The sequence below is a fragment of the Rhinatrema bivittatum genome, chromosome 13 (genome assembly GCF_901001135.1).
Source record: "Rhinatrema bivittatum chromosome 13, aRhiBiv1.1, whole genome shotgun sequence".
Taxonomy (NCBI): Eukaryota; Metazoa; Chordata; class Amphibia; order Gymnophiona; family Rhinatrematidae; genus Rhinatrema; species Rhinatrema bivittatum.
Genome location: NC_042627.1, coordinates 24039235 through 24053172, shown reverse-complemented (window position 1 = coordinate 24053172; position 13938 = coordinate 24039235). Strand labels below are relative to the sequence as shown.

Below are 13938 nucleotides of genomic sequence, written 5' to 3'. Positions count from 1 at the left end.
CACTAGATGCTATAAAATGACATAACAGACAGGTACTGTGGGATCAAACTTTTGCCTTCTTTGCCCAGTCTCCAAAAAAAAAAAAAAAAAAATGGTTTGGCTTTTATGCTTGCAGTTACACTCACGATTGCCTTACAAGCAGCGATGCTGCTCCACTGAGCAACTCACTAAACAGACTTGGTAGAAGATCCTGCCTCTTCCATGTCCCCGAGTTTGGAAACCATTACATTAGTATCAAAAGTACACAGCACACACAACAGCTTCCAACATACAGCAGTGTTGAGGAACTCAAGTGTAGGGATTGATACTGTTTTACAATTTGAAACCATGAGTCATTCTGAAGTTAAAACTCAAAAAAACACCCCCTTCAAATGGAGTTCACATCCAAAATAAGTCATATATTTGAGGTTGAGTAAGCATTAACAGATGCAAATCCTGAACAGGAAATAGAACAAAAAACAAAAAAATCAGGTAATATAAAAAAAAGCACTACATCTAAGATTAAAAACAAAAACCAGACACACAAAATTCCAAAGAAAGAAGTGCAGAGGCTGAGACTTCACCCTCATCATGCCTTATTTCCTTACCGTACCTCAAGTATGAGGTGCATCTATGCTAAACAGTGTCACACAGCTGGCTTTATAAAGCATCTAACATCAGTTCATGAACAGCTTCATTTACTACTTGGCGAATACATGTTTGCGTGTATATATTTTGATATAATAGATATCTTGATGTAAGTAAAACACATTTCCAATGAAAATCAACTCGAGAGAGAACACAGCCCAGTCTAACAATGAAGAAATGCAGTTTCAGTTCGAAGGTTTGTGTTTTTTCCCCTTCACCTCCACAAGCAAGGTGCCAGAAAATCCCCCAACTCCGCTTTCCCCCTCCCTCAAACGCACACGCATCATTCTGCACCCACACAAAGTATCTTCAGATAAAAAAAAGAAAAAAAGATGCAGCTTTGTACTATGGTTACTATTCTTCATCAGAGGAGTTTTGATCTAGAGTGTAGACCATAAACATGACATCTGGTCGAGATGGAACGCAGGGGTGACCTGGCCGCACAATCTCAAAGCCCAGGAAGCTGAATGTCTTCAGAAGTGGACCTGTCAAGGACAATAAGAGACAAGGTAGGTTTTACTCACGGGATCAATGATTTCAAACCTGCTTTCCACCACAAGTGTGAACATTGGGTTGGGAGAGGAGGTCACATTTTAGACCTTTTGTCATGCTGGATGAGACACTAAGCTGCTTGTCAGATTTTTCAGATTTGAAAAATGGTGGCTTGTGATTTGAAACAATTTCCTAAAGAATACAGCCGCACACATGACTTTTTTTTTTTGATATTCACATTTATGTTAGAAGATTTGTAAAGAAACTAGCGAGGATTAGTTTGCGTGACACATTCATTTTTATCCTTTTGGCCAGATTTAAGGACAGCAAAAATATCCTACAGCATATTTTCCACATCTTTCAGCTTTGGAAATTTTTTTTTTTTTTTTTAAAGATTAAAAAAAAGTTTCCTTTGGCTATAAATTTTCACATTTGACAAAACCTGTTCCATTTAAAACAAAAACACCAGCAGACTTCCTAATGATTTGTTTTCTCACCATTCAAAATCAAATTTAATGTTCAAGAGGATTTATGCTAAGTGGTATGGTAATTAAATGATGGTTGTGGTGGTAGGAAGCAGACTTTCTAGTGGAATTTTGCAGAAACAAATATTTAAAATAAGATTACAGCCTTGAGAAAAGAGCTCAGAAACAGGATTTTACTATGCTTTTTACAAATCAAAGTAAAAATTCTAAGTCATAAGAGCCTTGCAAAATTAATATCCTGAAAACTAAGCCTGTGCCAACTACATCTGAAAAACAATATTAACAATAGGGCTGTACACATTTTGTTGATGCTTTATGCATATAAAAATGCACTTTATGCACACAATGAAATAAAAATGCAACAAAAACACCCGAAATGAAAATCTGAAGATCTCCAGTCAAAATCTTTGAATTTCTTGCTTTTAAGAAACGTGATACATTTGGGCTTCCTCATTATGTGTCCACTGTAGCAAGTAACACCTGCATCCTGAACCTTCAAGGAATTAAGGGCCAAATCCTTAGAAAGTCCATCCTGCAAAGAGTCAAGAACCATAGGCACCAACGCGTGCCTAGAAAGCAAAAGCAACTCTCTATATCAGTATAACATTGCTCAAATATTCTTCAAATGTGCATGCATGCAAGACTTCATGTGTACTCTCCTCTTTTGGAAATAACCCCCTTTTTTTTTTTTTTTTTTTTGCTAGGCTTGCCTTCTCAAGGGCCAGACTGTAAGACAAAACGGTTCCAGATCCTTGAGCAGCAGCAGACCCTAAGAAGGTAACTCTCTGTGCAGAGGGAATCTTAATGATTCTTCATGCAACAATCATATGAAGCTCTGTATACCAAAGGGCATCTTGGCCAGTCTGAAGCCACCAGAATTGCCAGACCCAGATGACTGGAAATCCTCTGAATCACTCTTCCTAGCAAGGGCCATGAAGGAGAGATGTACAGAACCTCTCCTGTCTGCTAACACTGAAATAGAGCATCCACGCCAGATTGATTTTTCAGTTGTCAAACACTGAAACATCTGCTCATCTTCACATTTCTATAGGTTGCCATCAGTTCATCAGAGGGATGCCCCCACCTGGTCATATCTAATCATTTGCCACCAGAGACAAGGTCCACTTTCCTGGATCCATCACATGGAGACAGAGAGCCTGCTTGTATATTTTCCACTCCTGCTTTATGTGAAGCTGAAATCACCTTCAGATTCTTCTCTACCCAACAAAGCAGCAGTTTCACCACTGCACACTCTTGGTACTTCCTTGATGATTCACACACACTACTGCCGTAGCATTGTCGGACATTATTCTGACTGCCTGACCTTTCAGCAGTGGACCAAAATGTAGCAGAGCCAACCTAATATCCCAGGTCTACAAACAACGGATGAACCACCTAGTTTCTATCACTGACCACCATCCTTGAGCAACTTGATTCAGACAATGAGCTCCCGACCCCGTTAGGCTTGCATCCATTGTCACCCAGGCTGGGGCTCAAGATCCACACCTAATACTAAATTCTCACAAGTCAGCCACTACTGTAAGCTGTTCCGGAATTCTTTTGGCACCTGCAACCAAGGGAGTAATCCTGAGACTCTGGACTGCACCTGGAAAACAAGGCCCTTTTGCAAGGGCCTCATGTATGCCCCTTTGCTGAAGGTACCAGATCTAATACTGCCACCATGGAACAAAGAAGCTGCAGATAATGCCACATGGTCAGGAACCTGATTCAGCTTTTGAATCCTTTACTCCGGACAAAACACGATCTTCCCTCATGTCAAACACCTCCAATATTGTATGCTGCCGTTTGGTCTAGCATCAGCCCCACATGTTTTCACACAGAGTGTAACTTTTAAACAGCTGCATGTCCATTTATATGTATGTTCAGTGACTTGCAAAAGTATTGACTCCCTAAAACGTCAGCAGATTTGTGTGGATTACTAATGACACTTGCATAGGACAATTACGGACTAGAATTCTCCCATTCAGTTTCAGATGCTTTTAAGGTTTCCCTTCTTCACCTTTCAGCGAAGTAGGTGGTGGTAAGATTGACACTCAAGCAACTCCTTGCTCTGAAAGCAGTGGTTCCAGTTCCAAAGTTACAAAAGGACTGGGAAAATACTCAATTTATTTTGCGATTCCCATTTACATTTATTAGATTTATGAATCGCTCAACACAAAATTGGCCTGAGCGATGAATATCGGAAACATGCATAATCATAAAATTAACGAAATGAGACAAGGTTAAAACAGAAAAACAGACACAAAATCATAAAATTCTTCAGTCTCAAAAATCAAAATGCAAAAAACATCAAAGAATATATATATATATATATATAGATGTAAGCACCTTGTGCGAGAAAGCATAGTCAGTCCCCTTTCTTAAGAAAGGGAATTAAGGTGCCCAGGGACATCACCTTGAACTTCTGTCTTTTCAGAAACATGTTGAGGGACCTTCAGTTTAGGATTGGATGGAAAGGAATCCCATTTTCTTTGGAATAAAATCCTTTTCCCCTGATGGAGTGGGTGAGACCGTATTGGCCTCAAGAGGGATAGGAGTTCCTTCTGCAACATTTCCTGATGTGGTGAGTGATGCGCAACTGGGGACCTGAGGGAGATTTTGAGGAAGACCCAGGAAGCTTTATCCTTTTCGTATGATGCTGAGGACCCACATGTCTGAAGTTACACTGGGCCAATGTTTTATGTAAAATCTCAGCTTACCTCGAACAGAAAGAGCCTCTGGCATGAGCATGAAGCTGCAGGCAATGCTCTCTACGATCCAGTTAAAACCCTGTCCAAGATGTTTCCTGGTGTGCTGGCTGTGGCTCAGGGGCCTTCTGTTGCCAAGTACAGGCATGAGGGGCCTGCTGAGTATGGGACCAAGGGGGTGGAGGTTAGCATCTCCTCAGTTAGAAACAGTGCCTCCTCTTCCCCATTCTCAAGTACCTTTTTGGAAGAGGAGGGTGGGTTCAGAGTGGCTATGGATATTGTTGAAGCATTGCAGTGTTCACAGATCTGCACTACTGCTTCTCTCTCCCTGTCTCCAAAGAAATTCTCTTTCTAGTGCTTAGCATATCTGTCTCTCTTTCCTGGACCTTAGATCAGAGGTCTGCAGCCAGGTGAGTCAGTAGGTGCAAATTCCCATGAAAGAGATTATCAAAGCTATTTCAAACACAAAGGTTGAATGGACCATGTGTTTTCCGCAATCCATTTCCTTCTCCATCAGTAACTGGATGATGTCACTTGAGGAAGCTGCTTGGCCACCTCCTGCCTCTGCTTAAATCTGGCATACACTGGTCCATAAAGAGCTGGTAGGAGGCTACATGGGCATTTGGCATAGCTCCCTGAAATACCTTCCTCCAAAGAGAATGTATGATTACAGAATCATTCCCCAGAGGCACAGAGGAGTGGGTCCTAGTTCTCTAAGCTTTCTTTAGAGAAGATCTGACAACCACAGACTGGTGTGGTAGCTGTCTTCTTTTCAAATCTTGGAATATTCCGTCCTGTAACCCAAGCTTTGATTGACTACCTTAGATTACTGTAACGCATTATGCCTCGGTCTGCCTCAATCGTCATTACAACCGTTACAACTTGTCCAGAATGCAACAGCCAGAATGCTATGCAATGCTTCACGTAGGGACCATATTACACCATTACTATATCATTTACATTGGCTTCCAATTCCATTCCACATTTCCTACAAAATTCTGACTACGATTCATAACTTATTATACAACCCCAATTCAATCTGGCTATGTTCACTTTTGAGATTATATAAACCACATAGACAACTTAGATCCATGAATAAATGTTTGTTGGAAATTCCTACTATAAAATCTGCAGGTCTGACGTTAACCAGAAAACGAGCCTTTTCTATTGCAGGTCCTACTTTATGGAACTCAATTCCTGAGTATATTCGATTAACAGAAAACCGTAATGACTTCAAAAAAGCATTAAAGACGTACTTATTCACTTGCACCTACAACATATCTGAATGAACATCTCACCTCTGCTTCTTATAATGCTTGACACTACTGATAACCAGTTGTAAAGTAACTAAAGTATGTATTTTACTGTATGTCTTTTGATATTATGTATGTTTTTAATATGTAAACCGCCAAGATGGATAGACTACTACCCCTAGTGCGGTATATAAAAACTTTTAAATAAAATAAAATAAATAAAAACATGGTATGGGTGCATGCTGGGCATGCCCACTGAGGCAAAGTTCTAGAAATTCTGACATAAATGTTCTGGGCCAGGCTCTATCAAATGTCAAATGCCATCCTGCTTGTCCTTGGAGAAATTAGATAGTCCTGACAATGAGGTTATGGAAAAAGTTGATAGACTTGAATCAATTACTAGTAAGCAGGTTGCGAAAAAAAAAAGTTTAAGTATCTGTATGCAAATGCAGGAAATCTAAAAAATAAAATAGGAGCATTTTAGCGTATGGCAGTAGACAAAAACATTTACATAATTGGCATCTTAGTGTACAAAATATATCAAAACAGAGCAGACAGAAGTAGTCATTGCATGAACTATGGGATCCATTTTCAGTCGCTGTCTGGCCAGCAAAGTTAGCCGGATAAACTTATCCGGCTAACTTTGGCAAGGTATTCATTAGTGTAGCTGCACCACTGAATACACCAGACTATGAAAGTTAGCCAGAGAAGTTTATCCGGTTAACTTTAGGCTGCTCTACGGAAAAACAAGAATTAGCCAGATAAATTATCCAGCTCACTCTGAATATTGAGTTAATCTTATTTAATTCCATCCCGGAATACCCCATGTTATCTGGCTAAAATTTATCTAGATAAGTACTCAAATCATTAAAAAGTTATCCGGCTAAATGCCACTGAATATGGACCCCCTACAGAGACCAATGGGATTCAGATTCTACAGGAAACTAACCACACTCTGGAATCTCTATGGATAAACATTTGGACATGACAGAAAAATATAGCAGTGGGTGTTACCGTCCACCTGACCAAGATGGTGAAAAAGATCATGAAATGCCACCAGAGTGGAGTTGCTGGGGGGGAGGAGGAGGGATGGGGCAAGAAAGCACCTGAAATGACTAAGGCTTGGTATGGGAAAGCTGAGGGAAGGGTGGATCAAATGGGGGATGTAAAAGAACAGAGGACTGAACGGGAGAAGGGGGAAAAAATGACTGGGGATTGAGCAAATATACGTACAATGTAAACACCACTTTTGGACTCTCTGTGTGCTCCATGAATTGCACAGAGGCATGGACTGTGTATATATTACATTATAAGATGAATTTTCAAACTCTTATATCCTGTTATTTATGATTGCCATTCTTCTAGATAATTTAATGGTAGGTTCTCACGTGAACTTATTCTAGGATAACATTAAAGTATAATTTTAGTATGCACCACTGCAGGAAATAGATGGAATTTTAAATTAAATCTCACATCACAGAATGGTCAATGTTCTTAAAATTTATGTAATCTGCCTTGTGCCTACTTTTAGGGAAAGGCAGACTTATCAAATGCTTATCAATGAATAAATGGAATGTCATCAGGGCATAAACAGGGAGTTTAAGTTTCTAGACACCATAAATGACTGCTTCATGGAGCATGGAAGTGGTCCAAGAACTGACAAGTATATTTGGGGACACAGATTGTGCTATTTTAGGATCTAGTTCTCGCAGGAATGCAGGATATGGTACAAGGTTTAACGGTGATGGAGCCGCTCTACAAAAGTGATCATAATGCAATCAAATCTGAGATAATCAAAGGAAGAAACATAAACATATAACTTTAAAGCGGGAGACTATGATAACATGAGGAAACTAGTTATGAAAAACCAAGAGGTACAGTTCCAAGAGTTATAAGTCTGCATGAGGCTAACTAAATGAATTATTTACTTTGATCTTTACTGAAAAGGTTGTTGTGGCGTTACCCACCACTGAACCATTTTTGGTAGATGATTTAAATGAAATTGAATCAAAAATCAGTGTGAACCTGGAAGAGGCGCTGGACAAAACTGACAAATTAAATAGCAACAAATCAATGTGGCCTAAATGGTATTCACCCCAGAGTTGTAAAGTGCAGACTTGCTACTGGTAGTCTGTGACCCATCACACAAATCTGACCATATCTGAGGATTAGAGCGCAGGAAATGTAACTCCAATTTCCAAAAGAGGGCTCTAGGGAGACCTAACTGCAGGCTGGTAAGCCTGATAATCTGTGCTAGGTAAGAGAGTGGAAGCTATTGTTAAGAGCATATGGTCATGTGGATACAACCAGCAAGGATTTACCAAAGGAAGGTCATTCCTTACTAGCCTCAGAATTTTTTGAAGGTAGAAATAAGCATGTGGATAAAAATGAGCTGAATAATTTAACAGTAATTTTATAATGGAGTTTCCATTTTAAGGAACTGTTTAATATCTTCAGTAGGTACAAAACAATACTATGTATATTTTGCCATAAAATACCTAGAACCCTGCATAGCACAGCTTATAAATATTTTAATAAAATATATTTAAAAATAATGTATTTTGATTTTAAGAAGGCATTTGTTAAGACAGTCATGAGGGTTGTTTTACTGTGGAGGTTATGTCTTATTGCGGCTTGGTAACTGGTTAAAAGATAAACAAGTAGGACTAAATGGACAGTTTTTTCAGTGGAAAAAGGTAAATAGTGGAGTGCCCACAACTGGTGGTGTTTAACTTATTCATTAATGATCTGGAAAATGGGAGCAATGAGTAAAGTGATCCACTCTCCAGAGGACAAAAAAACCCCACTGAAAGTAGTTAACACATAAGCAGGCTGAGAAACAGCAGAATGATCATGCAAGACTGGGGAACTGGGCATCTAAATGGAAGATGAAACTGAATCTGGACAAATGGAAACTGATGCACAAGGGGGGGGGGGGGGGTGGGGAACCCAAACTATAGGTGCATAATATGGGGTTCCTTATTAGGAGTCACTGAATATGTTGAAATCCTCAGCTTTGGGAGTAGTAGCAGTCAAAAAAAAAACCAAAACAAAACAACCCCCACCCCTCACAAACCTTGGAAAGTTAAGAATTATTTTGAACGGAATGGAGAAGGAGCACTGTATAGATCAATGGATGACTGCCAGCTCGAGCACTGTGTGTTGCCCTGGTCATCCAATCTCAAGAAAGATATAGCACTACTAGAAAAGGTATAGAGAAGGGCAATAAAAATGTTAAAGGGATAGAACAGCTCTCTTCTGAAGAAAGGCTAAAGCTTGGAAAAAAGAGACAATAGAGGGGATATGATAAGAGTTTTCCAAAATCATACTGGAATGAAGAGAAGTAAGGAGCTTTTTTTTTTTATTATTTGAAATAGTACAAGGACTAGGGGAGGGCACTTCATGAAACAAGCAGGTAGGTTGTGAGCGGATACTGTTTGATTTTGTTGCTCTGATGAATGTGTTCAAACAAGACAGATCTATATGTGACCCGGGTAGGGACCTTCATGGACTGTGACTGTTTTTAGGGAAAACAAGAAAAAATAAAAAAGTAAAAAGTTTTGATAAATGAATAAAGTAAAAGTGGACTCGAGGGGAATACAGCTTGTCTACATTTTCAAGCTGTGCTCATGAAGGCCCTACATACGTATTTTCAATAAGTATTAAATATCTATACTAGGGAATTTTGTCATGTTTTGGAATCTTCGTGATTTCCTCAGATTTCTGAGATATAGGGGCTTTTTGTTGTAGATCAATATACCGAAGCCATGTGTGAATAAAAGTAAACCAAAATGAGGGATAAATGAAGTCCTCCTCAAATTTGCTAACATATAAATACCTATGTGTTACCATTGTTATAATCACAGGGCTACTTAGCTAATGAGTTTGTGGAGTTTTCCTTCAGGAGACATATTAGCAAGGTAGACTAGAGAATGCCATTGCTATCCCTGGGTAAGTCAAAAAATGTTAATTTTAGATCTGCCGGGTTTTTGGGATCCAGACTGGCCACTGTCAGAGACTGGTTTGCCAAACCTGCAGACAGTATCCAAGAATTAACCCACCCAGCAAGGAAAAACAAAATATTCATAAGAATAATCTCACTCAGAAGCACTCTACACTTTAAGCACTTGCCGACTTAAAGTAGACCTCATATGACAAGCACTGGGCCTGGACAAATTGATCTCATAATTATGTCCTTACCTATGTGTTACCATTGTTATAATCATAGGTCTGTATTGGGATCTCTCTCATTGACTGACACCAATCACACTCAGGTGAACCTTCACGGACTTGATTTTGAGACCGGCTTCTGAGAGGGGTAGAAGGTAGTGAAGCAGTGTGTGTGTCAGGCAGGAGAAAGGACCTAAGAAAGTGATGGCGAACTTCAGTCCTCGAGTGCCACAAACAGGCCAGGTTTTCAGGATATCAACAATGAATATGCATGAGATAGATTTGCATACAATGGAGCAGTGCTTGCAAACCTCTCTCATGCATAGTCATTGTAGAAATCCTGAAAACCTGGCCTGTTTGTGGCACTCGAGGACTGGAGTTCGACATTATTGATCTAAGGCCTTTTGCTCACACCGCACAGAGAACCTCCTCTACCAGACCATATGAATTTCTGGAGGAAGGTTTTCTTAGAGGCCACCAGAACACAAAACATCTTCTTGAGAGATTGAGGGGTTAGAGTGTAATCTTCTCAAGATCCAGGCTGTGAGCGACAGGGCCTGAAGGTTGGGATGACATAACCTGCCATGATACTGCGTTGTGAGATCTGGGAAGTCCCTAGTCTGATCATTTTCCAGATGGACATCTCCTGTAGGAGTGGAAACTAGACTTGTTTTAGCCAATGAGGGACAATGAGAGTCATATCCCCATATCCTTGTGAAGCTTCAAAGTTTTCATTTCCAGCGGAGTCGAAGGATATGTGTATAGAAGATTCTTGCCCCGATGCAGGGTGAAGGCATCTGAGGCTGGCCTGACGCGAGTCCTGTACAGGTAGCAGAACTGAGTAACCTCCCTATTCCAAAGCTCAGTTAACAGATCTCTGTCTGGGCTCCTCCACAGGCAGAAGATCTGATTTACGACAGCCTGATCCAGAGACCACTCGTGGGGCCAAAAGGCTCAACTCGGCCTGTCCACCAATACATTCTCCATGCTGGCCATACACATGGACCTGGGCACCATCCTGAGGGAATGAGCCCAAGTCCAGATCTGAATCACTTCCTGACACATGGGGTATGAGTGCTTGCCTCCTTGCTTGTTGACACACCACATTGCACTTGATTGCTAGTCTGTACCAGGACAATTTTGTTGGACAACCGATCTCCAACAGCCCTCAAAATGTACCTGATTGCCCAAACTCCAGGAAATTGATCCGATATTGCCTTTCCTGAGCAGACCAAAAACCCCAGGTGCTGAGCCCATCTATATGACCTCTCCAACCTGGGGTGGATGCATCCGTTGTCAATGTAATTTGAACCTGGGGACTTTTGAAGGTAACCCCCTGTTCCAGATTGGAAATGTCCCGCCACCAGGACAGAGAGTCCCGGAGGTCAGAGAAATTTGGATGCAGTTTGAGGTCCTGTGTGGCCTGACACCACTGGGACCTCAGGATCCAATGGGCTCTCCTCATGTGTGGCCCTGCCAGGGGAATAACATGCACTGTAGTGGCCATAAAGGCCAGCAATTTCAACAAGTCTCAGGCTGATATCTGCTGGCTCTTTTGAACCCCCGCTGCAGTGGTCATCAGGTTGATGGCCCGTTACCATGGCAGGAAGACCTTGGCCTGAGCTGTGTCTAGCAGGGCTCCAATGAAGTCCAACTGAGAACAGAGGTGATACTTGGGGGTAGTAGATGAAGAACCTTAGTGACTCCAGCACCCGGACAGTCGAGTGCATGGACACTTTGGCCCCTGCCAGAGAGGTGCTCTTGACCAGCCAATTGTCAGTGGTATGCTGCCACCACAGCTAGGCATTTTGTGAAGACATGGGGTGGGTGCAAGCCCAAATAACAGTACATGGTACTGGAAGTGCTGAGTTACCACAAATCGAAGATACTTCCAATGACTGGTTTCTGCTATCAACCTAACAAACCGTGTGAATGAGAGATCTACGGATGGAAACTTCCTTCGATAAACTGGAGCAGATGAGTCCAAAGGGAGAATATCTGATGCATTGGTGTTGGAAGTATATGAATCCTCATCCCCCCCCCCCCCAATGATCATAAGGGGCATTATCATCAATGTCTTCAACAGGTGAAGGGCCCCGTGATGCTTAGCCCCTGGCCAGTGGTATGGGAACTGATGGACCCGGCAATGTTGGCCCAGGCCCCGAGGCTGCCCCGTCTCCAGGGGAGTTTCCCCCTCTGGGGAATCAGGGATGACCACTGGTTTGGCTGGTGAAACAGTCAATGCCCCTGCGCCCTAGACACCAGCACAAGTTGTGTTGGTAGCATGCCAGTAAGTGTGTGTAGAGATTCGGAGCAGAGGCTTGAGGTAGGTCTGTGCTGAGCCCAGAGCTGTTGGTGCCCCGATGCTGAGACTCTGCACCACACACTCTATGTCTGCCTACTGGTGCTTCTCAAGCTCCTCCTCTAACATTGCCAATGCCAAGACCAACTGAGAGCCAGATGGTGTGGCCGCATCCTCTTCGGAACCAAGTGAAGGATCAATGATGAGCATCTGGACCCATGGATGCCATGGCAAACCCTTGGCCACTGTGAGAATTGGCAGTCGTCCCCCCTACGGTGGATGCTTTGGGGGCATCACAACATCCCGCTGATGCATCCCCATGCATCGATGGGACCGATGTCAATGCTTCTTCAGCTTTCCTTGATGCTTGGATCAGTCTCCCCCCCCGGTGCCAAGGACGATAACAATGAACCCAATGCCTTCGACCTGGAGGAGCTAGGCAAATGCCTGTCTTTACCACCCCTATCAGCCTTTGACACCAACAGAACTGACTGCCATGCCGATATCTAGGGCTTGGACTTACCCGATTTGAAGAGTCATTCCATCTTCTTCAGTGGGGCCAGATATCCTTTTGGTGTCATCTGGGCGCATCTGCTGCAACCCCAAATGTCATTCGATGCACGTAAGCAAAGGACACATCTATCATGGAGATCCGTGATTGACATGGTCCTCCTACTCTTGGGGCATTGCAAAATAAAAGGAACACTAAATCGAAATAGATGTCGGCGGCTGTCAATGGCTTACGGGCACCGACCACTAAGGATGTGCATTTGTTATTCCCGAATTCAGTATGGTTCAGGAGAACTGAAAAACGAATGAATTTTTCCGAAAGGGGCTGTGAATTCAGCCTCCACAGCATCCCCAAATCTTGGAAGCAGCCTGAGCATTAATGCTAGATACTCTCCATACTTAGCACTTACCACATAACCAACAGGCTGAGCAGAAAGTTCTCCATTTAAAATGTAAGAACATAAGAACATAAGAAATTGCCATACTGGGTCAGACCAAGGGTCCATCAAGCCCAGCATCCTGTTTCCAACAGTGGCCAATCCAGGCCATAAGAACCTGGCAAGTACCCAAAAACTAAGTCTATTCCATGTTACCATTGCTAATGGCAGTGGCTATTCTCTAAGTGAATTTAATAGCAGGTAATGGACTTCTCCTCCAAGAACTTATCCAATCCTTTTTTAAACACAGCTATACTAACTGCACGAACCACATTCTCTGGCAACAAATTCCAGAGTTTAATTGTGCGTGAGTAAAAAAGAACTTTCTCAGATTAGTTTTAAATGTGCCCCATGCTAACTTCATGGAGTGCCCCCTAGTCTTTCTACTATCCGAAAGAGTAAATAACCGATTCACATCTACCCGTTCTAGACCTCTCATGATTTTAAACATCTCTATCATATCCCCCCTCAGTCGTCTCTTCTCCAAGCTGAAAAGTCCTAACCTCTTTAGTCTTTCCTCATAGGGGAGTTGTTCCATTCCCCTTATCATTTTGGTAGCCCTTCTCTGTACCTTCTCCATCGCAATTATATCTTTTTGAGATGCGGCGACCAGAATTGTACACAGTATTCAAGGTGCGGTCTCACCATGGAGCGATACAGAGGCATTATGACATTTTCCATTTTATTCATCATTCCTTTTCTAATAATTCCCAACATTCTGTTTGCTTTTTTGACTGCCGCAGCACACTGCACCGACGATTTCAATGTGTTATCCACTATGACACCTAGATCTCTTTCTTGGGTTGTAGCACCTAATATGGAACCCAACATTGTGTAATTATAGCATGGGTTATTTTTCCCTATATGCATCACCTTGCACTTATCCACATTAAATTTCATCTGCCATTTGGATGCCCAATTTTCCAGTCTCACAAGGTCTTCCTGCAATTTATC

At 42.0% G+C, this 13938-nt stretch overlaps 1 protein-coding gene across 1 annotated transcript in view; it reads right to left on the bottom strand.

Annotated features, from left to right (window-relative positions):
- Positions 1-377: 377 nt before the first annotated feature.
- Positions 378-13938, bottom strand: part of OAZ2 (ornithine decarboxylase antizyme 2) — an 87564-nt gene continuing 74003 nt past the window's right edge. The window contains exon 5 of the mRNA XM_029575666.1: positions 378-1112. Coding sequence (XP_029431526.1) covers positions 982-1112 — 131 coding nt within the window. The 3' untranslated portion in view covers positions 378-981. The remainder of the gene's footprint in view (positions 1113-13938) is intronic.